The sequence below is a fragment of the Penicillium arizonense genome (assembly GCF_001773325.1).
Source record: "Penicillium arizonense strain CBS 141311 chromosome Unknown PENARI_contig029, whole genome shotgun sequence".
Lineage (NCBI taxonomy): Eukaryota > Fungi > Ascomycota > Eurotiomycetes > Eurotiales > Aspergillaceae > Penicillium > Penicillium arizonense.
In genome coordinates, this window is record NW_019173306.1 from 196,147 (window position 1) to 220,792 (window position 24,646).

The 24,646-nt window shown below is 49.4% G+C and overlaps 9 protein-coding genes across 9 annotated transcripts; 6 read left to right on the forward strand and 3 right to left on the reverse strand.

Moving 5' to 3' along the window:
- Positions 1 to 55: 55 nt before the first annotated feature.
- Positions 56 to 2,642, forward strand: PENARI_c029G08432 (uncharacterized protein; the record flags this gene model as incomplete). The annotated part of the gene is made up of 3 exons (XM_022636320.1): positions 56 to 355; positions 412 to 2,112; positions 2,166 to 2,642. The coding sequence occupies 3 exons, from the start codon at positions 56 to 58 to the stop codon at positions 2,640 to 2,642; spliced, it is 2,478 nt and encodes an 825-aa protein (XP_022483869.1).
- A 1,011-nt stretch (positions 2,643 to 3,653) lies between these two features.
- Positions 3,654 to 5,530, reverse strand: PENARI_c029G04421 (uncharacterized protein; the record flags this gene model as incomplete). The annotated part of the gene is made up of 4 exons (XM_022636292.1): positions 3,654 to 4,207; positions 4,260 to 4,437; positions 4,505 to 4,721; positions 5,208 to 5,530. The coding sequence occupies 4 exons, from the start codon at positions 5,528 to 5,530 to the stop codon at positions 3,654 to 3,656; spliced, it is 1,272 nt and encodes a 423-aa protein (XP_022483879.1).
- A 318-nt stretch (positions 5,531 to 5,848) lies between these two features.
- PENARI_c029G00029 (tyrosinase family protein) lies at positions 5,849 to 7,113 on the forward strand (the record flags this gene model as incomplete). Its single annotated transcript, XM_022636259.1, has 5 exons — positions 5,849 to 5,940; positions 6,008 to 6,161; positions 6,222 to 6,307; positions 6,370 to 6,818; positions 6,878 to 7,113. The coding sequence occupies 5 exons, from the start codon at positions 5,849 to 5,851 to the stop codon at positions 7,111 to 7,113; spliced, it is 1,017 nt and encodes a 338-aa protein (XP_022483856.1).
- A 2,295-nt stretch (positions 7,114 to 9,408) lies between these two features.
- Positions 9,409 to 12,514, reverse strand: PENARI_c029G04612 (sugar porter family MFS transporter; the record flags this gene model as incomplete). The annotated part of the gene is made up of 8 exons (XM_022636293.1): positions 9,409 to 9,581; positions 9,660 to 9,694; positions 9,762 to 9,806; positions 10,607 to 10,848; positions 10,909 to 10,985; positions 11,048 to 11,393; positions 11,445 to 11,917; positions 11,989 to 12,514. The coding sequence occupies 8 exons, from the start codon at positions 12,512 to 12,514 to the stop codon at positions 9,409 to 9,411; spliced, it is 1,917 nt and encodes a 638-aa protein (XP_022483877.1).
- A 1,098-nt stretch (positions 12,515 to 13,612) lies between these two features.
- PENARI_c029G07046 (V-type ATPase assembly factor PKR1) lies at positions 13,613 to 14,095 on the forward strand (the record flags this gene model as incomplete). Its single annotated transcript, XM_022636309.1, has 1 exon — positions 13,613 to 14,095. The coding sequence occupies one exon, from the start codon at positions 13,613 to 13,615 to the stop codon at positions 14,093 to 14,095; it is 483 nt and encodes a 160-aa protein (XP_022483812.1).
- A 395-nt stretch (positions 14,096 to 14,490) lies between these two features.
- Positions 14,491 to 17,325, forward strand: PENARI_c029G05036 (anaphase promoting complex subunit 2; the record flags this gene model as incomplete). Its single annotated transcript, XM_022636296.1, has 2 exons — positions 14,491 to 14,979; positions 15,034 to 17,325. The coding sequence occupies 2 exons, from the start codon at positions 14,491 to 14,493 to the stop codon at positions 17,323 to 17,325; spliced, it is 2,781 nt and encodes a 926-aa protein (XP_022483810.1).
- Positions 17,326 to 17,569: 244 nt separating this feature from the next.
- PENARI_c029G10189 (TauD/TfdA family dioxygenase) lies at positions 17,570 to 18,924 on the reverse strand (the record flags this gene model as incomplete). The annotated part of the gene is made up of 3 exons (XM_022636337.1): positions 17,570 to 18,209; positions 18,284 to 18,549; positions 18,622 to 18,924. The coding sequence occupies 3 exons, from the start codon at positions 18,922 to 18,924 to the stop codon at positions 17,570 to 17,572; spliced, it is 1,209 nt and encodes a 402-aa protein (XP_022483816.1).
- A 1,454-nt stretch (positions 18,925 to 20,378) lies between these two features.
- Positions 20,379 to 21,386, forward strand: PENARI_c029G07322 (type 1 glutamine amidotransferase; the record flags this gene model as incomplete). Its single annotated transcript, XM_022636312.1, has 1 exon — positions 20,379 to 21,386. One exon carries the CDS (start codon positions 20,379 to 20,381, stop codon positions 21,384 to 21,386), a length of 1,008 nt encoding a protein of 335 aa, XP_022483798.1.
- A 2,028-nt stretch (positions 21,387 to 23,414) lies between these two features.
- PENARI_c029G09295 (uncharacterized protein) lies at positions 23,415 to 23,741 on the forward strand (the record flags this gene model as incomplete). The annotated part of the gene is made up of 1 exon (XM_022636326.1): positions 23,415 to 23,741. The coding sequence occupies one exon, from the start codon at positions 23,415 to 23,417 to the stop codon at positions 23,739 to 23,741; it is 327 nt and encodes a 108-aa protein (XP_022483855.1).
- Positions 23,742 to 24,646: the final 905 nt, after the last annotated feature.

Sequence of the window (24,646 nt, forward strand, 5' to 3'; positions counted from 1 at the left end):
CCAGCCGTGCCCCACAATAACTGCGATCTCGCGCTAAGTTAGGGATCCGCTCCTGATGGCCGACTTGGATGCCGATAAGCCCGACCCGATGTCGTCAGACGAGGAGGGCTTCGTCTCCAGCGAAAGCACCGCCTCAGTCGAGCTTGTATCCGATGCCAAGAGAAATCTCACTCTCGCGCTGGGAAAGCTACGTTTCGAACAGGAGGACGTGAACCGATTCTCCGACCAAGGCGCTACCCCATCGACTCCCCGCACGGAAGGCCGAAGTCAAACGCCTCCAGATCTCAAGATGCCGAAAAAGCCACGACTTTTGTTGGATTTGCCTTTAGATGTGTTGAAGGAGATTATCAAAGAGGTATTACACGTCTTTCTCGCAGTCTCTGGCGAGAGCTTACAATTCCGCATTACTAGGTCACGCATACAAATGACCTGACATCGCTCGCCCTAACATGCTCTGCCCTCCATGCACTGGCTATTCCGCACATGTACTCCCGGTTCGACATCGTCTGGCCAGAGTCGCTGAACCCATCAACGGAGGACTACTCGGGAGTGGATGCTCTATCTTATGGCTTGTCGACATTGGTAATGGGCGAAGATGTGTTTAGCCGGCTACCACTGTTCCAAGACAGTCAGTCGAGCAACTGTACGCACTGCGGTTGTCATTGCCAACAACAACATCCAAGTCCCCGATCGGCAAACAACGAAGTCAGTGGGCGGTCGCGACGAGGGAATCACTATGCGCAATACACTCGCACATTTTCCATTGGAAATGGTCCGCTGAGCTGGGTCCAGGAGTACTCAGTGACCAAAGAAGTGGGTAAGATGCTAGGGACGCTGGTTGCACTGGCCGTTGCGCGGATGATCAATCTCGAGGCTTTCGTCTGGGACATGCCGACTGGAGTGGTCCGTGAAATCTGGTTGGCGCTTGCATCTTTGGCGGATCGGCCAGGACATGAATGTCGCTTAGAGCGCATTTGGGTGCGCTGGCATGACAATTCAGAGAATGCTCTACGCAATCTGTCTGCACCGGCAACGAGGCTCTTCCAGAAATACAAACATGTCGAACACCCTTCGTTGTCTGTATTGCCTCCGCTTAAGAGCGTGGCTGTCCTTGACATAGATGAGCCGGCGTATGTGGAAGAGCTGGCACTTCTTATTGAGCGATCGCGTCATCGCCTGACTGAGCTTCGAATTGGCATTGCCGAAAAAGCCCACATGAGCGCGTGGCTACTATGTGGGACAAACTCGGAGTCTGCATCCAGTTGGCCCCGTGCAGATGGTATACTGGGAATCCTGAAACGACGCCATTCGTGTGACCAACAGGACGATATTACTCCAGCCTCTCCTATCAAAGTTTTGATCGCACCAGACAGTGCGACTGACGTCGCCACCAAGTGGTCGACCCCTGCTGAGAGCGAGGAAACCCTCCCTCCAGCAGAGCAGCTACTTCCCAGTGCTGAGAAGGGCAAACGATTGTCACAAGATTCTGGTTTGCCCAATCGGACTACTCGTTCGCCAGTGTCTGCCTTTGAAGCTGGTTCTGATATGCTTAACCTCGACGTCCTCGAATTGGAACGTGTTCCACTCTCTGTGCCCACACTACTGCCAGCCGTTGACTGGACCAAACTCACTACTCTGACTGTCATGCAATGTGCTGACCATGAAAAGCTTTGGCGGGCTCTTCGCCGAAAATATGCACCTCCTCCGGCACCGGTAAAGCGTCAGGACAAACCAGATCGCCGATTGAGTGAAAGCTCGGTTGACTTCCCGCTTAACCTGAAACACATCCGTACGGATAATGTTTCACCCTACTTGATACTCTTCATCAAGGATGCATTAGCACCGAATACCTTAGAGAGTGTCTTCTTGCATGAAGCGCCGGGTCACGAATCTTCTGTGCAAATTGACGCCATTTACCGGCACATCCTACGAAAGCATCGCAAGAGTCTGCGGAAAGTTCTTATCGATGGCACTGATCGCAAGATTGGCAGCGGATATTCCGGCTCGCGGTGGCATAAATGGATGTTTACTCATGACATGATATCGTTTGTCACGAGTGGGAAAATGCCGCAGCTGAAGGAGCTGGGCATGGCGATGAATTATGCCGATTGGGTAAGCAAGCACTGTCAACTTGCCGGTCACAACTTATACTAACATTAAGCCAGCATTTCTTTCTCCAGAGATTGCCAAACATGCCCCAGCTTCGAGCGTTATACCTACCAAACATCGGCAACACCGTCCATCGTGATCTGAAAGAGCTAGCTCTCCAAGTTCTGGACATCGTCAGCATCCGTCCCGATCTCAAAATCGCCTACATCGGTCTCCACGTCAAGTGCTTCCAAATCCTCGAAGCCAGACATGATGATAACCCCGCCGATTTCGACGACAACCCCACAGCCGATAACTCCCCGGTGACCACTGAGGAGGATGAAGACCCATCGACCAACGACAACCCCACCTTCGAAGACGACAGTGACGATGACGATTCATTTAACGCAGACGTCCTTTCCAGTAACCCGGAAGACTACGATACCGATCCAGACGAGGATCAGAGTACCTCGCGCATTCGCTACCGACTGCAAGAGATTCTGTTTTATGACGAGAAGGTTTCCATTTTCAAGGCGCGGCACGGTGTTTTATGATTGATGTGGGCTTGCATTTTACTTGCGCAGGTGTCGTCTGGGCCATTAGCGGCGTTGGGAGACGTCCCGGGATCTTTACTCTTGCCTATGAGATACCATCACGCTTAAGCTTTGTCTTTGCTTAAAATGAATTGTTTTCGATCATCGATGTCCCACGTAAACTGTAGTGTGAATGCCCCTACAGCTCCAGGTAGAGTCTGGACCCCTTCCTCTCCACGTGGGACGGGATCTCGGCTGGGTCCCGGTCGATCAGCCGCATGTTCAGCCGCATGTGCAAACGACCAGGCACAAGTGCGGGAAAGACCGTCTGATTGGTCCTGGTGTGAATAGGCTGGTGATTCCATTGCTCTATTGTTCCATTGTTCCATTGCTCCATTGTTCTATCTGCTCAATAGAATCACAGGTCCCTTCTGATCCAGGACATCCTCCAGAGCCAGGCCCTCCTATAAATAGCCCTCCCACCTTCTTCCCTCTCTTTTCTCTTTCTTCTTCAACCACCTCCCCTTCTTATTTTCTTTCCCCCATCCCGATCCCCGTCCCCATCCCCATCCCCCTTCCCCCTTCCCTCTTCCCCTTCCCCCGCACTACCATGATGAAGCAAGCATAGGGCCGGCCGAGTCCAGGTCCTCGGCTGGTCTTCGGACAAAAGCCCACTGACTGATTCTGACGCCAGTTACATTTCCCTTTCCTTCTTTTGTTTTCTTTGCATCTCACCGCCCATTCACCTTGTTCCCTCTTTCCTCTGCATGTTGCTCCCTCTTCCCCTGGTTTGGCACCACTATAATGAACTGAGCGTAAGGGCCGAAGAATAAAAGTGGCGGGTATCCAACCTGGACTTGTAGTCACAAAGCTTGCCAACAGATAATTTACCACATGTCACTTTTATGTCCGTGTTCAAAGGCTTCATTATCATTACATGTAACTAGCTGTCCAAATTATGTACGCAAACCATGACTCCAATCCCAGTTTCCAAGATACAGACCAAATCACCGCCCAGTATTATATAGCAAATTACCTCTCCTCACTCTTCATCTCAATAACAACCGTCTTGGTAATATTCCCAAGCTGCCTCACCTCAGATATATCCCCCTGACGAAGCCCATCGACGTGCACAGGCACAGGGACAGTCACCGAATTCGAAATATCAACGGACACCTTCTGTCCATGCCCATCCCCATCCCCATCTCCGTTCGCATTCTCATTCCCATCGCCGTCACAACAATCCTCCAAATCCCTCAAAACAAACTCGACATTCGCACAATCATGCGGCGGCAACGTCCTCCTCCGACTGGACCCAACAGTCCCAGAAAGCTCATGCTCCCCATCTTGATGCTTCCCAGACCGATCATAAGAAGACCCCCTAAAGACAGAACTAAACATAGGTCGAAGCGGCGGTGCCGAAGCGGATATAATGGCAACATTGACTTCGACCTGTGACCAGATGAGGATTTGGATAGCGTCGTAGGAGACATCCTTTGTGATTAGGTATTTGTATAAGGCGCTGAGTCGGACGAAGGAGGCTGCTGAGGCGAATGTTCCTGTTAGGAAGATTGCGATGAGGGCAACTGTTGAAAACGTGTTAGTTGGGATTGATTCGGGGATATGGATGGGACTGACACTTTTTTGGGCGGTGGAGATTCAGTTTTGTGAGTAATGGTAGAGGCATGAAGAGGATTATCAAGTCGGTTAGGATGTTGGTCCCTGCCATTGAGAAGTATGCCGCTGGGAGGTTGTTGCAGCCTTTTGGGAAGGTTGGGTCCCATGCGCGCCAGGGTTTGGTGTGGCATTCAAAAGCCTGGATTGGAAGTGTCAGAATTGAGCCTGGAATGCAATGAGAGGGGATGTTGAAGAGAGAGACTCACGTTGACGAAGATGACGACGACTGTGTAAATGAAGACGAACAGTGCGACTGCAGCCGTTGCGATTCGGAATCCCCTCGCGGGAAAGATGCGGTAGTATTGTGACAAGATGCTGAATTTGACCAGGCCAATTGCCAGTGGGTAGACGAGCTGGTAGGCGTACCAGTGTTTAAGGGTTGGAAGGAGGATTGTTGGTATGTCGAGGTCGGCCATGTGACGACTAGGCGAGGTTTGTTAGCCAGACCCTGTGAAGAGCATCGGAGGTGATGATGGGATTGGAGCCAGTGCGCTGTAAACAAAGAGGAAAACAGCACTAACCCTGTGCCAAAGCTGATATGAAACCCATTCATCACACCCATCGCAATCGTGACAAACAATCCAGTCACAATGAAATAGTCATCTGGTCCAACCTTGTGGACTAGCACTATGCGACAGTAGAGTCTCAATATGACACTGGTACATGATAATAATAACAGCACGGTCATTATGGCGAGGAAGGCAGGCTGAAGAGAACCATTGTCTGCCGTTATGTAGGCCATGATAGGCCGAGTAGAATCATCGGACCTACAGTAATTGAAATGTATGCTATCCCCTCAACTCGGATGAACAGGGATCTATTAATTTCTTATATCACAGGGAGAAAGGCAAGCCATGTGATCCACATACTTGTGAAAGGAAGCAAGGCTCCCCCGGAGCTTCCCCATACCGTAGCTTGATATTGTGCTTCTTTGTATCCGAATTGAGTTTAATAGCATTGAAAGCAGTTACGGTACTATCATCCGCCAGTGGCATGATATCATAGTCATATTTGCCTGTGATCTTGAACTTACGGTGAAAGATCTCCCCGACAGTTCGAGTCCAGCCCTGTGGGCAACCATGGGTGCTATCCAAAACCGGCACAAAGAGGTCGATCTCTGGCTTTCTATTGGACGGGCTGGCCCCTTGCTCCGCGATCTTGGCGACATCGGGGGTTCCGAGAGCTCCAATCCCCACGTCTTTGTTTGCACAAGATCTGGACTCGCGATTCATGGTAGCACTGAGATATTACAAATTCGTGCTTCTTTGTTCCTCGGCAAATGCCAAGGCCAACCCTCACAAAGAAAAAAACAATGGGACCATGGTTCGGCATTCTTTGGCCCGACGTTGTACTTTATTTCCCCCAGTATAATTGGTGGAGCCCATCCGTCCCCACAGGGATAGCTTATAACACGCAGAACAGTCTAGGGACCCGAGGCAGAAAAGTCGAACTTTATGTTCCTCCGAAGATATAGTGCAGTTGGTGGAGATCTTAAACAGCCCACTTCCCCCGTGAAAGAATTAGTAGACTTAAGCTTTATACATTAAAGTATGCGCTTCCTCCGGCTTTCACTAGGGGTCTTTCTTCTGGTCGCGGACAGTCTCGCAGACACGTGCAAGAATCCCCCGATACGCAAAGAATGGTAAGCCACAATGTTATGCTGTCCAGTCTATGATGTGCATAATTGACTTTATCTCTTTATTTCCTAGGAGACAACTGGATCTAGACGAACGCCGCGATTACATTCGCGCAGTCCTTTGTCTGGCGTCTCAACCGGCGATATCTGGTCTTGAGAATGCAGCGACGCATTTCGATGATTTCCAGGCTACTCATAGTGACCAGACCCCAAGTATCCATTGGGTGGTAAGTATTGCATGCCTCATTTGATGTATAGCTGTCTATCAAGCTAACACTGTTACTCAGGGTCACTTCGCCCTATGGCATCGATACTTCGTTGCAACCTATGAAAAAGCACTTCGGGAAGAGTGTGGATACAGAGGCGCACAGCCGTAAGTCCCTATCCTAAAGCCCAGTAAAAAACGTAGAGAAAATGTAATTAGCTCCTCGACAGATACTGGAACTGGTCCTTGGATGCCTCCTCAACAGACAATTCCTCAATGGCCATCTTCAAAACCGATATCTTCGACGCGGACCGAGGGTTCGGCGGAAATGGCAAATACCTCCCAGCCAACGCCACACAGAACCCATTCAACCTGACCGGCCGAACAGGCGGCGGATGCGTTGAGAACGGCCCCTTTACGCCGCCAGATTTCATGCTCGCTGTTGGACATCCAAAAGGTCAACCGGATTGTCTGCGTCGGGACTGGATACCCTGGATCATGAATTACTTTGCCCAACAGAGTCTTGTGGACCATGTCCTGGCTCAGCCGGATTATACATCCTTTTCACGGGCGCTTGAAAATATACCTAGCTTTGCGCAGCCTAATATCCATGGAAGCGCGCATTTCGGGGTCGGGGGTGTACTTGGGACATTGGGGAACTCGGCTCTCAGCCCTGGGGGTAAGTTATCGATGCGTTTTATTTCTATATTTCACAGTATTGTTTTGCTGATATGTCAGATCCTCTCTTCTTCCTTCATCACTGCAATCTCGATCGTGTCTTCTGGGAGTGGCAGAATAGAGACCTGCCTACTCGCTTCCATCAAGTTGGTGGTCCTATTACACCACTTGATTATACTGGGAAGAATGTTACTCTAGACTTCAGGGTGAACATTGGCAAGCTTGCGCCTAATACTACGCTTGAAAGCTTGCTCAATACTCAAGGTAATACTTTGTGTTATAGTTACTCGGAATAGTGAGTATGTCATTTGGATGTTGGGATACGGAGAGCAACTTTCAGGTAACTTACAACAAGCTTCTCTTTGCACAAAGACTTATTTCAACGTTCGATTATACATTGAGACTTTTGTATCTATGCTTGTGGAATGACAAAAACGCAGTTGAAACGAAAGGGGAAAGTATGCAAAGAGGTCTAGGGCAAATGTATTCGAACATTTTCCGCATTTCGCTACGGGGTACATATTAGCTATAGGTTACCAAGAATGGTCTTCCAGAGCAACAAGGTATCCTCTTCTACATGGCTTGTTGAATCAAATGGCATTCTTATTGCTCCCATCCAAGATTACATCAGTAAAAAGACAGACCATGAACTGTGAGATCAACCTTACGTACATCAGCTCCAACTTTGTATAGAATCCATCCAAAACCCGACCGAATAATAGTGCACCATACAAAAACAATAGGAGACATATTCCTCAGTTATACTGGAAGTCACTCCCCCGATGAGCCCGTCGCGAGTGCTCATCCCTGTTGTCCTTACGGTTGAACAATCTGCTGCAAGCACTATGAGGGCATTTGAAGGACCGAGGGGAAACATGTTTTGTTTCAAGGTGTCGCATCAGAGAACCTTTCGCGGAAAATATCTGCTTGCAATGTCTCCATTTACATGTAAAAGAAGGCATGGAACTAGGTGAGAAGATTCAAATTAGCAAAACGCATGACCAGTGTACTTCTTGAACTTTGCGACCTACTCGGGCTTTCCTCTTTTGTCAGAAGGCCGGGGGTATTCATGCTGCACCACTTGGAGTTGATTGCTTCTTTGCCCTGTGCTATCTGAGGGCGTCGCTGGCAGCGAGTGAGGCCAGATGGCACTGGAATCAGTGATACCATCTACCACCAAAACTTTGGGATCGTTGAACTTTATCGGGGGATGACTTGCGGTACTAGAATTGAGGCGATGGAGCTCAACTCCTCCTGGGCCCGTATCAGCACGCCCGTTGGGCTGAGGATATTGGACGAGCGAGTCACACAAGAAGACCTCTGTAAATAACGGAGCTGTATCCTCGGGGAGCAGACCCGATGGTGGATATCCAAAGAATTCGGGATTATAGTTCAGATTCTGAGTGCTTTGGCCAGCTTCACTGAATAAATGGTAGTTCTCTACAGAGCTATTGTATGGTGTCCACGCCATCGGAAAATGATTAGGAGATCGTAATGTGAAGGTATAATGAAACTGTGATCATGATCGAAAGACAATCTGTGGGCCGGAGATACGTATTTGTAGGATAAAGGGTAGACGGGTCAAAAGTGGTATACTACAAAAAAAGTGATAACTTATATACTTACAACATCAGTCAGGTACATGGGTGCCGGGTTTAACGGCACCAATCATGAAAATGATGGCTAACCTCGCACGAGGATGATGGATCATAAGTCGACCCCCGCGTTTTCTTACTTTCCTTTTTTTACTTTTTACCTTTTTTACCCCCATACACAGCATATTTCTGGGTGACGCTCAACGATCTGTCCGATCTGTCTGAGCCCCAACGCCAAGAGGATCATGAAAATTGAAATCTAGCGAATCCCAAATAAGTTTTATCCCAATGTGGCTTATGTTGGCCTCGCCACGTCTTTAAACACAACCAGAGAAATTTATGACACCCCATTTAGGGTTGACCTAAAATTTTCCCGACTTATCAACGACCCAACTCAACAACAATAGCCTCACTAGACTCAACTTCAAACCCAACAAATCCCTCTCTAACCCTCAAAACCTCAACCTCCCTATCCCCAAATTCCCCAAGCCTCCCATTCGTATAATTCCAACTGACCCCACCACAAGAAATCCCCTGATCAGCACTAGCCCCTGGACCAGTCAGCCGTCTAACCTCAGCACTTCCCACGCGCTCGGGCAGATCAAGCAAAACCTGCTGATAGGTCTAGGATAACTAGTCGTAGAGTTCCACTCGTCAAGCTTAATAACCACGTACCGAGACAGCCTCTTAGACTGATAGATCGCATAGGCAGATAGATCATCTCTACCTAGATCAAGAGATTCCACTTGGACGGTGGGATGGCGCCCGATTGCGTCTGCTGCCACAATTTGACCGTAGAGTGGTGCTCGGACTTGGGGAGCCAGGTTGTCATTTTCTACTGGTGTCTAGGCTGCATAGCCGAAAGTTGTTCCTTGGATTAGATTGAAGCGGGTTATGTTCTGAAGATGGATTAGTTTTGTTGGTTTATTTGAGAGAGGCGTTGTAGGTGATGTTCATGCTTACAATACTCAATCCATAAGGGAGATAATCGACAAGCTAGATTGAGCTCCCGAATACACCTTCCACCTGACACATATTGAGATTGCTGTAGTCGCTGTTTGTTTCGCCTAGGAGGAATGTGATGTTTGGGCTGTGGGCGTGGATTATGCTCATGTCGTCGATGTATTGGATCAGGTTTACGGCGGTTGCGGTGTGGTTCATGAATGATCCTAGACGATCAGGTCAGAACCTTGGAAAGATACTTGATGCTGACAGATATATAGAGGAATAGGGATGTCTCTTCTTACCTTGCAGAACCCAGTCTTGGTTGCCAGAAGCGTATCTATACCTTCATTAGACGCCGCAAATAAGAAGAATACAGCCGGTAGATACGTCCTGACGAAACCAACTTGACATGTCCATCCTCATCAACGCCATCTTCAAAAGCCCGTGCTCTATTCCTCGTTAGTCCAAGAACACACAAACAAAGGAAAGAAAAGGAACCTATCAGTGGTGTATCATAAGTATTTGACCTCCGGTACTTCGGGCCTTGACCGCCCGATCATACCGTCTACTTGATTAGGTTATAACCTCGCGCGTCTTAATATGGTAGTATACACGCTATATACCAATGCATTCTAATACAACTTGACATTCTTGTGTTTGCCTCATCAGCATAGTCCGCGAAGAAATGAACGGGCCAAGAGAAAGAAGCAAAGGCATGACCAACCGGTTGAGAAGCACCAGGAAGCAGGTGTGAAGGGGCTTTGAGTTCGACTGTGTCTCCTGCTACACCCAGTGAATAAGAGCAAGGTAACCATAGACACTGAGCAATATAAAGATTATGCATCTCGGTTATGTGTGATAGCGTATATGCACTTAGATTTAGTAATTCAAGCGAGACTTTACCCCACCCTGGCATCTCCCATATATATACCTCTTGTTTGTACAAGTTTACCCCAGATTTTGACCCGCAATTCCTCACAATACGGCACCATGGCACCATAGTTTCGGTTCTCGCCTCGAGGTCGTGGATCTCGGCACGGATCTCGGCCATGCAGGCTTCAGGCTTCAGACCTTCCTAGGGTAGTAATATGTACGCTACCCATGGACAATGATTGGAGTTTACCATACTCAAAATGCAACTACTCATAAAATCGTAACATGACATTGAAAATGCTCATGCTAAATTACTAAACGGGTATCTGGTATCTTGTGCTAGAAAGCTCTATTAGAGCGGGACAAACTTGCTCACGCAATTTCGCGGTGGGCAACCTCTTGCTGTGCGCGGATCAGCTCGACCTCAATAGCGTGCCTCTTTGCCTGGTCTGCTACACTGGAATTGTCTTTGAAGACATGGTCCATTTGTTCCAAGGTGCGGCCCTTGGTTTCTGGGACGAAGAAGTAGGTCCAGATTCCAGCTAGGACGCAGAATACGGCGAAGAAAACGTAGGCGCCGTAGCCAGTGTTTTGTACGAGAGGGGGTGTGATCAGGCCCTGCAGTGAAAGGATTAGTATTCTTGGTTTATGGATAGAGGGGCGATAGAGGAATCTCACGATAATGAAGTTGTTAAACCAGTTAGAACAGGTTGATAGAGCGACACCCTTGGCACGCAGAGAAGAAGGGAAGATTTCTGAGTATATATATTAGCAGGATATTTTGGTTGAACAGGATAAGTAATAAATATTTCCATACCGGATGGCAGTGCCCATGGAATGGGACCCCAAGAAGCTCCGAAGGAAATCATGTAGAACAACAGCATAGCCACACTAGCCCATCCCTGTGGTCGATGCGCCGGCCAGTTGTTCGAGAATTTCCCAACCAGAATCGCAATGACAATGTGTGAGATGGCCATGAGGGCTGCACCAACTAGCAGCAGCTTCCGACGACCAACCGAGTCCATGGTCCAAATACTAGTGGTAACACCAACCAGCTGTAGTACATTGAGGACTCCGGACATAATGAGCTGCATGCTCGAGTCGAGGCCCATTGTCTTGAAGAGGGTTGGGGAGTAGTAGATGAGAGCATTGATACCAACGAACTATAATATTCATTAGCCGAGTTAACTCGATGAATTCGTGGAGATACGAACCTGTTGGAAGAAACCCAGTCCAACACCGATATGAGTCCGACGCCAGCATCCCTTCTTGAAACAATCGGCCCAAGATGCCATTTCCAGCAAAAATGAGTTCTTGGCGCCCTTTTCTTGAAGATTCGGGTGCTTCTCTTTGTTGGTTTCCTGGTGGAAACGTACTTCAGCCTGAATATCCAAGAGCTCTTGGCGAACGCGTCTATCTGTTGGTGGTAAGGAGCGAAGCTTGCTGAGACTCAGCAGTGCTTCTTCGTCGCGACCCTTAGAAGCCAACCAACGTGGCGAGAAGGGAAGCATGTATACACCGGCAGCGAGGACAAATCCTGGAATCATTTGCAATAGGAATGGGAGACGCCAAGCCCATTCGCCGACCATATAGCGGGTTCCGTAGGTGATCCAGAAGGCAATCACGATACCGAGCACGATACACCACTCCTCGAGGACGAGTAGGGTACCACGGCATTCAGGGGGGCCTAGATAGGAAGAGCAAACAATCAGCAATGTATCCTAGGTGATAAAAAGCATCAAAACGAGAAGCACTTACTGATTTCAGAAATATACAACGGTGCAACCATCGACAACATACCAATCCCAAGACCACCAATGAACCGAGCAACCGTCAACATGGGATATCCGTAAGCAGCAGTCTGCAACACAGAACCAAGCGTAAAGATAGCAACAGCAACAAGAATCGAATAGCGGCGCGAAATCTTATCCGCAATCCAACCTTGATTCAGGGCACCGATCAAAGCACCCAATTCAATCATGGCCGTCAAAAGCCCCTTCCAGAAACCCGCTCCCGACGCGGTCTCCGAGACTCGCGGGAATTCAGCGAGGAACTGGTCCATGACGAGAATCACTGACACAACACCCTGGTCATAACCAAACAGTAACCCTCCTAGTGTTGAGCAGGCTGCACACAGCAACACGAATGGGTTGGCGACTAAACCGCGCAGACCGGGTGGCCCGTAGGGCTCGCGGTCGTGTGCGATGTTCTCGGCATGGTGCGAGAAGCCATCTACCACGGGGTCGTGGGATAGTTCTTTTGTTACTTCGATTTCACCGGCCATGTTTAAATTGAGGGCTGAGGCCGTAATGGAAAGTTGGTGTTTGATTTGGTGATTTGGTCTGTGAGGCAGAATTGGGCACGAGATATCATGGAAACTTCATGTGGTATTTATACTTGCGTGCCCATTTCTCCCGGGATACTAGTGGTCATGATTCGGGTTGATTTGGGGTCTCGGGCTGCCTCCGGAATAAACAGCCCAATCAGCAGCAAGCCGGGAGCCAAGTCGGGGTGGAATGACGCAAAGCCTGTATGTCTTCATTTTAGTGTACGATAGGACCCGTGGGGATGCGGAGGGGAAACATGGGGGTGGGATCGGCGGTATGCTTGTGGGGGATATGGCTTCAATTGGTAATCCGGGGGTGGCTATTGTCGTAAGTTTGACCTTTTCGCCATCTAAGCATTCGGCCTTTGAAAGATAAGTTGAGCCTTTGGGCTGACATGGGGTTTCGACCTCTTTGCTCGGAGTGTGCTTGTAATGCGCGATCTCGGACAGGCTGATCCTTGGAGACCCGCTTGCTCCAGACTTTTGGTCGGCCAGAAACCCCTCAGATTTCGGCTTGACTCCGGTGCTAACTGGTTCCTTTCGTCTCCACTTGATGTTTGAAGTCAGGAAGTCAGGAAGTCAGGGGAGTTGCGAATATCAGAAGTCTCACGTGGCCTCTTTACTTAGGCCATCTATGGTGTTCTATGCTGTAGTCTTTCCATGATGTAGTTCTGTATTTTCGCTGTCATATAAGTGGGCACAATCCTTGGATATCTACGAGTATATCATATACCAGGTTGGCATTGAATATAACTTATATGCCAAGCACACAAGTTTTAGTCGAAGTCTATAACTCGGCCCGGTGTAAGCCGAGTCACTTCGAGCCGATTCATCCCGTGACGAGAATGGGATTCACCTGATATCTCATATGTCTCCCCCACGGGGAAACTAGAAAGTTCCTATACAAGACCCTCTATAAAGATTATTCATACGGAATTCACCTACCGAGTGGAGACAGAAAAGCGGTCGGCCGCTGCCAAAGCCACAATCTCACGGATTCCAGTTCCCGACTCGACGTCACCTCCAACACCTCCCCCAGACAATCTCACATTCAATATGGTTTCCTTCATGGAGGACCTATGGTCCAGCATTTTCACCCCGGGTCCCACCCCAACCCTCCTCATCGCAACCAACGTATCCTTCGCCGCCCTCCAGCTCGTTTTCTTCGCCCTCCTCCTAGCTACATACAGTCTGCACTTTGTCGCGCTCTCCATCATCAGCGCGGGACTATGGTACTCCATCAACTGGTTCGCGGCCGAGGTGCGACTCGCCCAGCTGGCTCAGGAGGCTGAAAAGAAGAAGGAAAAAGACCAAGAGGATGACACCCGTGCGCGCGGAGCCAGTGTTGGCAGCGATACCGAGACTGAGGTACTGGCTTCCAAGAAGCAGAATAAGTCTGAGGCTGTCGCGACTGGAAGCGCTTCCAGGTTGCAGCCTACCGAGCTGGATTCGAAGAGGAGACCCAGTACTGGTGGTGATGGCTCTGGATATGGAAGCACTGATAGCGAGTGGGAGAAGGTTGATGATACCCGGTCCTGAGGAATGCTGACCCTGAAGTGACTGAGAGCTCTACGGTTTGCGGGATGCTTTCCAGTTCCTGGGCTTCTGATGCGTAGCGCATGGGTAACACAAAGCCGGAGTTGGCCTGTTACGCGCGCCTTTTGTATACGCGCACCCTGTTCTGTCTCGATACCCCCTGCTGTGTAGATGGTACAATCTACACTTCCATTATGCCTCACAATACACAAATAGATTCATGAAGAACAAGAACTTGCATATTATCCAAGTAGAGTGGGGCCTGAAGCTATAGAACTACACGTGACCACGCGATATCATCTAAACATTCCCCAAGTCCAATCCGGTAAAAGACGAACCCAACGGCGCGACACACAAACAAAGCTATACCATACCATGCCCAATGTCTGATGGTTACAATGCTATCAACCGTTCCCCTCAACGTGGGACGTAGGCGTGTGTTTGGCTCCGTCTTCTCCCCCGCGTCCCTAGAAGCCCCGGCGAAGTCGAAGTCAACCCCGAAACACGAAAACGACCACACACCCACAACGTCCTTCCATAGCTCGACAGGCTCAACTTCGACGTTCAAGGCAGACTCATTGCCCAATTCATTTGCCACTGTTGGAGGATCGACAGACTCGCCGGACGAGGAAACATTGGAGCAGGCGCGACTTGTGGCGAGCGAATTCTTGTCTGTGCCCAACCTCGGCTTCCAACTGCTCTATGACTACAGGAATACGGATGGGAGTGAAGTGCTGAAGCAATGGAACCGGCTCAGCCCGCCGTCGAAGGAGACAGCAGAGGCGCTGGATTGCCTAGTGCGGAATTGTCCGTGGACGCTGTTTGATGGATATGGGTGTGATATTCGGAGGCATTTTCTGGTTAATCTTCGGGATGGGCTGTCCGAGGTAAGTTCCCTGCTGTCTGTGATATTCCCACTACATGTGCTGACTGTATTATAGCTTCTTGGGAGCTCGGAGAAGGAAGGTCTCCTCCGGACCATCGTTGATTGCTTACAGCTTGCCCGTCGAGTCTATCTGGCGCCCGTCGTGCACTACCTTCTTCCTTTGATTCCGACACCCCACCAAGCCGGATTCTTGGCTCAATTACAACGGGCCTTTCATACGGTCGTTTCATATTCTCTGCCATGGCGGCAGATTTCACCGCTTCTTGCAAACGAACTCACGCGAGATGCTGTCACTATTTTGGGTATTGATACCGTGGATGGGGATTCGAATATGGAGAAAATGAGCGTTGATGAGATGGAGGTGGATCGAGCGTACTCCGTCTCGTACAAAGACTGGAGGCAAGAAACCACTGAGGCTCGAGCACACATGATGGTTGAGGGGGAAGACCATCGAGTGACAGTTGCCCGAGATCGACTTCTAGCTTTCCTCAATGGTCTGCAGCTCGTTGGACTTGGTGCCGAGAAAGCCCAGAAGGTGTTTGCGAAGGTGATGAATGTTATGATGTCGGACTTCATTTCTGCTGCATACACCGGCCAGTGGGACGCACCAACATCAGCGCCACAACACCTGCGACAATGGATAGAGAATGTCTTCGCCCGGCTCGCGGTACAGGTCTTGGCCATCATTCATTCCGAACAATCAGGAACCCAGACTGGGGCCTTGGATGTGAGCTTTGGTGATGTGGAAAAGTGGCAGGATATGGGAATCGCCCGCTTAGGTGCGCTTCGGGTTAGTGAGCTTTTCGACGTGGTCGTTGAATGGCCTGCGAGCAGTGGAGCGGTGGAAGATCTGCGGCACTTCACTACACATACTACGTCGAGAACACATGTTACGCAGTCATTTATCAATATGCTGCAACAACGGTTGCTGCATCCTGGAGCTTCCACTGTCGAAATCTTGCAGGTGTACATCTCCATCATTCGAGCCTTCCATCTACTCGACCCCAAGGGTGTTCTGCTTGATCGTATCGCTCGACCTATCAGACGTTACCTGAGAGACCGCGATGATACCGTCAAGGTCATTGTCGGTGGCCTGTTGGCCGACTCTACAACGACCAATGCAGGCGACACTTTGTCAGAACTATCGACAGAGCTGACCAAGGTACACCAGCACTCCATGCGGAGCAACAAGGGCGAACTGGACTTTGACGACTTGAACTGGGTACCTGACCCAGTGGATGCAGCTCCGGACTATCGAAAGTCAAAGAGTGCCGATGTCATTGACAGCCTGGTCAGCCTGTTTGACTCGAAAGAGACCTTTGTGAAGGAAATGCAGACTCTCCTCGCAGACCGCCTGATCCAGAATCGCAAAAACTATGACCAGGAAATCACAGTCCTGGAACTACTCAAGGTCCGATTCGGCGACTCAGCACTGCAAGCGTGCGAGGTCATGCTCCGGGATATCTCAGATTCCAGACGTCTCAACATCTCCGTGCAGAAGCAGAGCCATTCAAAACCTCGCTCAGCCGCCACGGCCAACAGACATGTGCAACCAGAGTCCACAGAACTCCACGCCAAGATTCTATCCCGCTTCTTCTGGCCCGAGATCCAGGAACAAGAATTCAAGGTCCCCCACGAAATTGCCAAGCTACAAGAAAGCTACGCCACCGGCTTCGAAGCCCTCAAAGCTTCGCGCAAACTCAACTGGCGCAACGGCTTAGGCCAAGTAACAGTCGAACTCGAGCTAGAAAACCACAGCTTCGTCGGCGAAGTCACAACCTGGCAAGCAACGGTAATCTACGCCTTCAACTCCGACACCGACACCGACACGGATCCCAACGAACCAGTCACAAAAACAGTCACCGAACTATCCGACACTCTGTCAATGACCCCAGCCCTTGTTCGCAGCGCCTGCTTATTCTGGGTAAGCAAACGCATCCTGATAGAACCCCACCGCGACACCTTCCGTGTTCTGGAAATCCTACCCAGCGAAGACGCAGCCCAAACCTCCGCCGGAGGCGGCATCACCGGTCCCGAAGGCGCAGAAGACGAAGACGACGACGGTGCCAATGCAGCCGCAGCAGCAGAAGCAGCGGCAGCTGCTGCGGCGAAAGAATCTGCCGAAGCGGCTGCTATGGAGAAGATGAATTTGCATTGGCAGTTTATTGTTGGCATGCTTACGAATCAGGGTCCTATGCCGTTGCAGAATATTGTTATGATGCTGAAGATTGTCGTTCCTGGTGGGTTTCCGTTTAGTAATGAGGAGCTGAGGGAGTTCCTTGGGGGGATGGTTTCTAGGGGCAAGTTGGAGGTCGTTAGCGGTGGCAGTTATAAGATTGTGCATTAGGTTACTGTTACTATGTATTTTTTTTGGCGTTGGGAGGTGGTGCATTGTGCATGGATACCCAGATCAATGATTTATGATTTATTTATCTTGTCCAAGTACAGTAGTTTTTGGATTCAGCTATATTCAACCAATGTTGTTTCTTTCTGAACAACTTCGTCATAGCTAAACCAAATCAATAAAAGAAGTGAAAAAGGTATCATTCTCATAATCCAAGCATACACATACACCCAAACTACCTCCCTAACTACTCAGCATCCAAAGGCGCAACAGGCGCCTGATCATCAACCTGGATACCTCCCCTCTTCTTCTCATTACTATCCCAGAAAGGCAACCTCCAGCCACCCTCCTCCTCAGGCGTAGCCAACCAGAGCCGCATAAGATGCCGTCTAGGCTTAGGCGGCGCATGATCCGTATAAGCCGTCCGCGCATGCAAAATATGCGCATTAGACAGGAACTGAATATCCCCAATATCAAGAACCATATGCAACGAAAGCCGCACACAAGTCTCCTCCAGGACCTTCAATGCCTCGAGTTGCTCTGCGCTCAGAGGGGGAATGATGCCGGCGTCGCTGAAGCGGCTCAGAGAGCGGACGTAGTAGGGGTCCCATTTTGTGTAGACGCGCGGCTCGATGCCTGTTTCGGCTGCGCTGCGCTCTAGGTAGATTACGCTTGTGCGGATGTATTCTTCTTGGCCGGTTGAGGTTTCGCCTTTGCGGTCGAAGTACCAGATTGGGGAGATTAGGGTTTTTAGGACGTCTGGGCGTTCGGCTGCGAGGGTGTTGTAGACGTTGTGGGAGGAGACTAGGTCGCTTTCGCCGCCTTCTAGGGCTTTGGCTATGCAGAGGAGGCCGACTATATCTGAGTCGTCGGCGTGGAAGTATTGGCTATTTTTATATGTGGTAAGTAAAGGCTCTTTTTCTTTCTTGCTTGCTTGCTTCTAATCGGGTAAGGTACATACCGAGCGTTGGTGCGGTAGATTCGGACCTTATCGATCTGCGTCGAATCCTCGCCGAGATCCTTGACGTGGCCGAGTACATGGCCGCGACTGTTCTGGCTGACGAAGTAGCCGAGGTATGTACCCAGACCCATGTATGCCACGGCAGACTTGTGGTTGCCCCATTTCTGGACAGGGAAGCCCTTGAATAGAATAAAGCCCTTTCCGTCAATGAGATCTGCGCGTAGCTTGTGGAGATAATCTGCTAGCTTTGGGAGCTGGAAGTTGCTCTATACAACAAATTGGATCATGTTAGCTTTACTCTGTCTTTTCTTTTGTTCTCCCTAGACTTAATATCTCACCTTCGAAATGCCAGTCAAAGGTGTCTTAGAAGCAAGGAAAGCATCTGCCGCAGCACTCAGCTCGGCTACCTGCTCCTCGTTGAAAGTATGCGTCCACTTCTCCGGGTTCTCGCGATAATCCTCGGCTTTCCAGACAGTAGGGCCGGTAATCTGGCGCGGGAACTGGTCGAAGGGGACGAGCTCGTCGTAGAGAGGGGGGTGCTGCCCGGTGGTTTTTAGCCCATCTGGGAAGATATCCTTGGAGATAGGACCACCTAGGTTGTGCGGAGCTGTTGGGAGGTCGCCTGTAAGAGCGGGTGCCATTTTGGAGGGCTTGTAGAGCAGGGAAAGGAAGTGGTGTGGCTATAGAGTAATGTATGACGAGGGTCCTCGGGTTATTTATACTTGTATTACATGTGCAATGAACAGTGATAATCCGTGATAATCCGTGATACTCAGTGAGGAATGATGTGGATTGTATGGCGTGCGAGATCCACCGAATAACTTCAGAATAGTTAATTATGTAGTATATAGGTATAGTTAAGTGACCAAATTGAGCTGATTGGGAGGTTCGGGGTGGGATGGCGCAATTTGCGGGGTCCGATGTTGTGATGACAAGGGCCGATCACGAATATTTTGTCAGGGTAGGAGTAGATGTTTGTACGAGATTTAAGAGTATATTAGCACAGAGTACAGTATAGTAGTATGGTAGTACTCCGTATCAGTTAGAATATAGAGTATGCATGTAGTCGATGTCAGTGAAATAAGTATAATGTGACAATGACACCGGCTATGTGATGAGCCGCAATAGAGGCCTACAGCACCCACGTTGCACTACACACTACACTCTACATTATTCGGTACGCGTCTATCCTATTCTCGCGTAATTCTCGGCCGATATCTTATATGCCTCCATCCCATGAAATACCGGATCGACCTTGGAAGCGTAGCGAACCAGCATGCTGCATATCGAAGACGCAACTTTATGCTGATCGAGAACCCACCTAGTCGATCATCTCATGCAAAATCAGGAACAATCTATCGGTCGAGAAGTGACTTCGGCTTTTGTTCGCTGGCTTATGGCAGGTTTTTAGGGCTAAAATCGCATGGTCTCGTCTACAGGCTGGTCCCCCAGGAAAGGTCTTGGCTTTTTTGTCCTAGTTATTGTTATTCGTCACATCTCTACCTAACCCCTTGGACTGTCACTTGACTTAGTGAAATATCCTCTGTTAATGTGTTGAAAGGTGGTCTGCATTCTATACCTTGAAGCGCCTATCCAAGCTACAGGACCAGAACCTGGCAAGCGAAGCAACAGAGGCCTGGCATCACAGGCATAATCCCGGTCTCAGGCATATATAATATTTTTTTCACACTCACTACTATAGCCTACAAAGGGAAATTTTGAAGCTATCACCACCTTTTACCGGCCGGAGAGGATCATCTCTTATTCGGCTTTCTATGGCGTTGAGAATTGCTACCCAGATAACCCCATAAACTAATTGCCATAGCCTTTTTGTGATTTCATGTCTACTTCGCTGCATATCCCTGTCGTCAACAAACTCCCCATGAGCTTATATCTTTCATTCTGTTACTAACAGAACGACGGACCAACCAGATGCTCTTCCGACAAGGATTCGATTTCCTCATTAGGAAATGACAGCTCCACCAGATGACTCAGAGAAATTCTCATTAGGTATGTAGATGCGATCTGGGCATCAAGTTCTTTTTGGCATATATACATTCACTCTTCGTTTTATACATATCTTAATACATTCCTTATGGCGAACAACATCCACGTCGCCGTGCTAGACGCAGACGTCCCCTGCTTATCAGTATACAAAGAGCGGGGTCTATACAGCTCTCAATTCCGCGTCCTCCTTCAAGCAGCAGCAACACGCCTTAACAAGAGCGCAGGCACAACCCTCCAACATGGCCCAGTAGCCGTAACCGTAACGGCCTTCGACGCCGGAGGCAGGACCCTACCACCACTCGAGACTCTACGAAACAGTCCAAAGACCCCGGCAGAGCCTCATGCCGGCGGACCACTTGGCCCGATAGATGCAATCCTAATCACAGGCTCAGCATCCTCAGCCTACGAAGACCTGCCCTGGATCCACGAGCTGCAAGCCTTCATCCAATCAGTGCATGCAGACTACCCGCACGTTAAGATCTTCGGCTCCTGCTTTGGTCACCAGATCATAGCCCAAGCACTTCTCTCCAAGGACCAAACCTCACTGGAATCGTCATTCCACGTCGCGCACTCGCAAGCTGGCTTCGAAATGGGTATCCAGCCCATCACTCTCGACCCGTCATTCACGGCGCGCTTCCCGCCTCTTGCGCGTGCTTCGGCGCTGAATCCATTCCGGATTCAGCTAATTCATGGTGATAGGGTTGTTCCTACGCCTGAAGCTGTTGCAGCTACTGGGGAGACGGATGTTTCTTTGCCGGCTCCGTGGTGTAATATTGGGAGTAGTGCCCAGTGCGCTATTCAGGGTCTTTATAACCCCGGCCGGGTTTTGACGTATCAAGGTCATTTTGAGTTTGATACTTTCGTTAACGGGGAGCTTTCGCAGGAATTTGGAAGGAGAGCGAATTGGCCGGCTGATGTCGTTGCTGGGTATTTGGAGTTGATTAATCGTTCGCTTGTTCCTGGCATGGATGATGATGATGATTCCAAGGCTGCTGCTGAAGCTGTGCTGTTGTTCTTTGCTGGTGAGGATTTGAAGGGTCAGGGGGTTGGGCTTGCTTTGCCTGGTAGTGGTTTGCTTACTCCTCCGTTGGGTTGAGCTTGTCTACAGGAATCAGTTAATGTGGCATAGATAGGATAGAAACAGAATTTATAATCATAGAGTACTATATCAATCAACCCTTGTTTCATTCATCGCCGTGATATTGAGATGAAACATCATTTCCAATCTCCCCAATCTTCCACAGTAAATGCTCATTGTTTATTGGGTCCTTGACATGCTCACCATTGAGAATCAACTCGTCAATCCCAGTTAAGTCTCTCAAATTCAGTAACCCCGAATCATAATGAGGCTTTTGACACATGCATTTGTATATCATGCTCACGGTCAAGACCCTTCCTATATCCACGAATACAAAGATGGGTCAGGTTAGTTGACAGACAATATGCAAGAGCTGCTCTTCTCGCGCAAGCCTTCGTTTGTCCCCGTGGCGAGGTACCAAAGTCTCAATTCCCAAGCTCAAGCGTTTCAAAGCCATGAACTCCTAGCTGGTCTCGACTGTTCGATGTCTTTTTGTCTATTGATTCGGTCAGCACACGCGCTATGGAAGGGGATTCCCAGGCGAAACTGTATATCGACACGCAAGAACCATCCAAGATTGTCCCATGATCCAATGACAGCAAGATCTCTATTGAGCGCTCGTTAGTTAATACTACTTATCTCACGGGATTGATCAAAGCGATATGCCAACACAAATCGACATTGGTGGTACTTGATGTTGATGCCGATATCGAATGGCCACTTCCGTTTTCTTGGGCCAATATTGGGCCATATGGCCTGGATTGGAATAGGGACGGTCCATTGGACTTATATGAAGAAGTCGCGTGGCTTGATTTTGTTGCATCGCTATGGATGAACAACGGGTCGTTTCCGGGTGGCCATAGTAGTGATGGGCATTCACAACCCTGACCGAATGAATTAATGATATAAACGTGGCGAAGGCTGCGCTGATACTATTGCTCTCGAAGTCACCGTTTGTCTCTAGGAGGAACTGATGGAGAGGCGATCCCCTTTCAACGCCATCATAATGGACTTAACAATACCCTTGAGCGAATGTGTGCTCTAGTCCACGCGCTAGGCGATATTAATAATCAACCCATACGGCCGCAGTGGTTCCTCGCAGTGGGTTTCATGTTACAGTACTAACCCAAAGCAGTACTATGTCTATCAAGGTAATATCGTTCCAGGAGCGGAAGATCTACGAACTCCTATGAGTGACAGTCTAGACCTAGAACGAACGGTCCGAGGGCAGATCGCCGGCTTCCTGTTCCCAACTTCTTTTTGAATTTGCCGGCAGAGGGGACAAACGGTTAACACGCGGGGTGGAGAGCTACGATCGTCATATCGGGTTGTCGAAGCTCACAGCACCGGGACTGAAGGGAGAACCCGCGACGGTGCAATATTGGAATTCTTTGTGGTCTTTGTCTCTGGAGGGAAAAGCGGATGTCTTAGCCCACTTTTGGAAGCGGTAATTTACTAAATTTGCTGCGAGTCAATCGGTGTTTGTAGGCAAAGCAAAAATGAACCTGCACCTAACTATTGGCTGAGATCGCGGAACATACCCATTGTTTCCCCACTTGATCGGGAGAATATGTGACGATCCCTACGATTTCCGATCTTGATGTCTCCTCTCTGTTCGCCGACTTGGGTTCGTATGAGTTGCCGGTATGCTTGGCCTGAGGGCCACTATTAGCGCTTCCTTCTCTCCCCTGAAGATTCAGCCCGTGGGCCTCGCAATGCCTAGACACGCCACCCCGAAAAGGAGCGGTGTGAAAGGCTAGTGGAAGATATGAGCTGCTTGTTGCTTTTCACTGGATGCCTCAGCTGCACAGATTACAAAAACCATGCATTGTTAGCACGGTCGCTCGGCCCATCTCACCTTCCATCGTATCCTTCTAGGCGTACAAAACCTACTCAAGGGGAACGAACTTCTCCACATCTAATCTCTGATCTCTCTCCACAGCCTCATATTCTTCCTAAACTTCCCTCACATCAAGCCCAGTAAGCATTTCACCCTCACCCCTTCGCCCTGGTAGAACCATCTCCCCTCTAACCATCTAAGTAGTCATGCCTCAATGGCTCGGCTCCATGACGTACCAGGATGACCAGTCCCTGGCCGGCGTATTCACGATCAAAGGCGAGCAATGGGTATTCGAGAACCCGCGATCAAAACCAGCCGCGACCTTCCAACATGCTCCGGCTGTTGTGAATATCCCCTGGAAGGAGGTCGAAAATATCCGCCATTCCCTCCGTGTGCGTGAGCCCTTTACCGCGATTATCAGCGGGTCTACTATGGAGATCACTTGGTCGAATGGGGTTCGAATCACGGCAAATGTGCCGCATTCTGGTGACTATAGGTATTTCTCGGGGGAGGGTGGTTGGCGGGCGCAGTGATATCAGTAATGGCAGCGGCGCTGGATGATTTTTATGTTTTTGGTGTGATTTTGGTGTGATTTTGGCTTAGCTTTTTGTATTTTTCGGGATATTGTGCATCATAATACAGCTTCGCATCTCATATTAATCATTATCATCTCGTGCATTGGAGGGGTTCAAGTGAAGCTTGGAACCGACCCCCCCAGCTATACTGGTCTCTACGCTGGAGCATCAGCAATCTTGCGGTCAGTACAACTCCCGAGAGGTGGGGTATTGGGTAGCCACATCAACACTATAAGGCGCCTCTGCAGGGTTAAATAATCTTCACGATGCATTGTCAGTTATACACTAAGCGGTGCTTGGCTGCATATACCTCAAGCATATACCCGAGAGCTAAATCATAGGGTTTTCGAGATCACTTAGATTGAGTAGAGCGGGGATATGCTTCTAATCGCACTGCATCCAAGTTATTAATTTGGTGTGTCGTTCAGAAAAACAGGACTAAAAACGCCACCGCTTTGTCTAAGCATATATACCGGATAATGTCTGGCAACTCTTGGCCTTCTCCTTCCGTTCTAGTGCTCACCCCCTCGCCGCTTTTGCTCCCTGAGTAGAATTGCGCACGCCCCTGACCGGTCTAAGCTAGTCAGTGATCATTATGTAATCAAGCTGATCACTCACTGAGCCTGATCGCCGACCGCCTTCCAATTTGCTGAGTCATCCTGTTCCCCACCACTCCATGTCGTGGATAGCACTCAGGTAGCTTCATCTTATATCACCACCTTTCGTGCCATCTCTTTCTCCATGCAGTATCGCCCTATTCACTTTTTTCTCGGTGCGTCTAGAGTGTGCTAGGAGCTAGATCATCTCATCACTGCATATTCGACCACTTCTGTGCCATCTCCCATCCAATCTCGTTCGTCCCT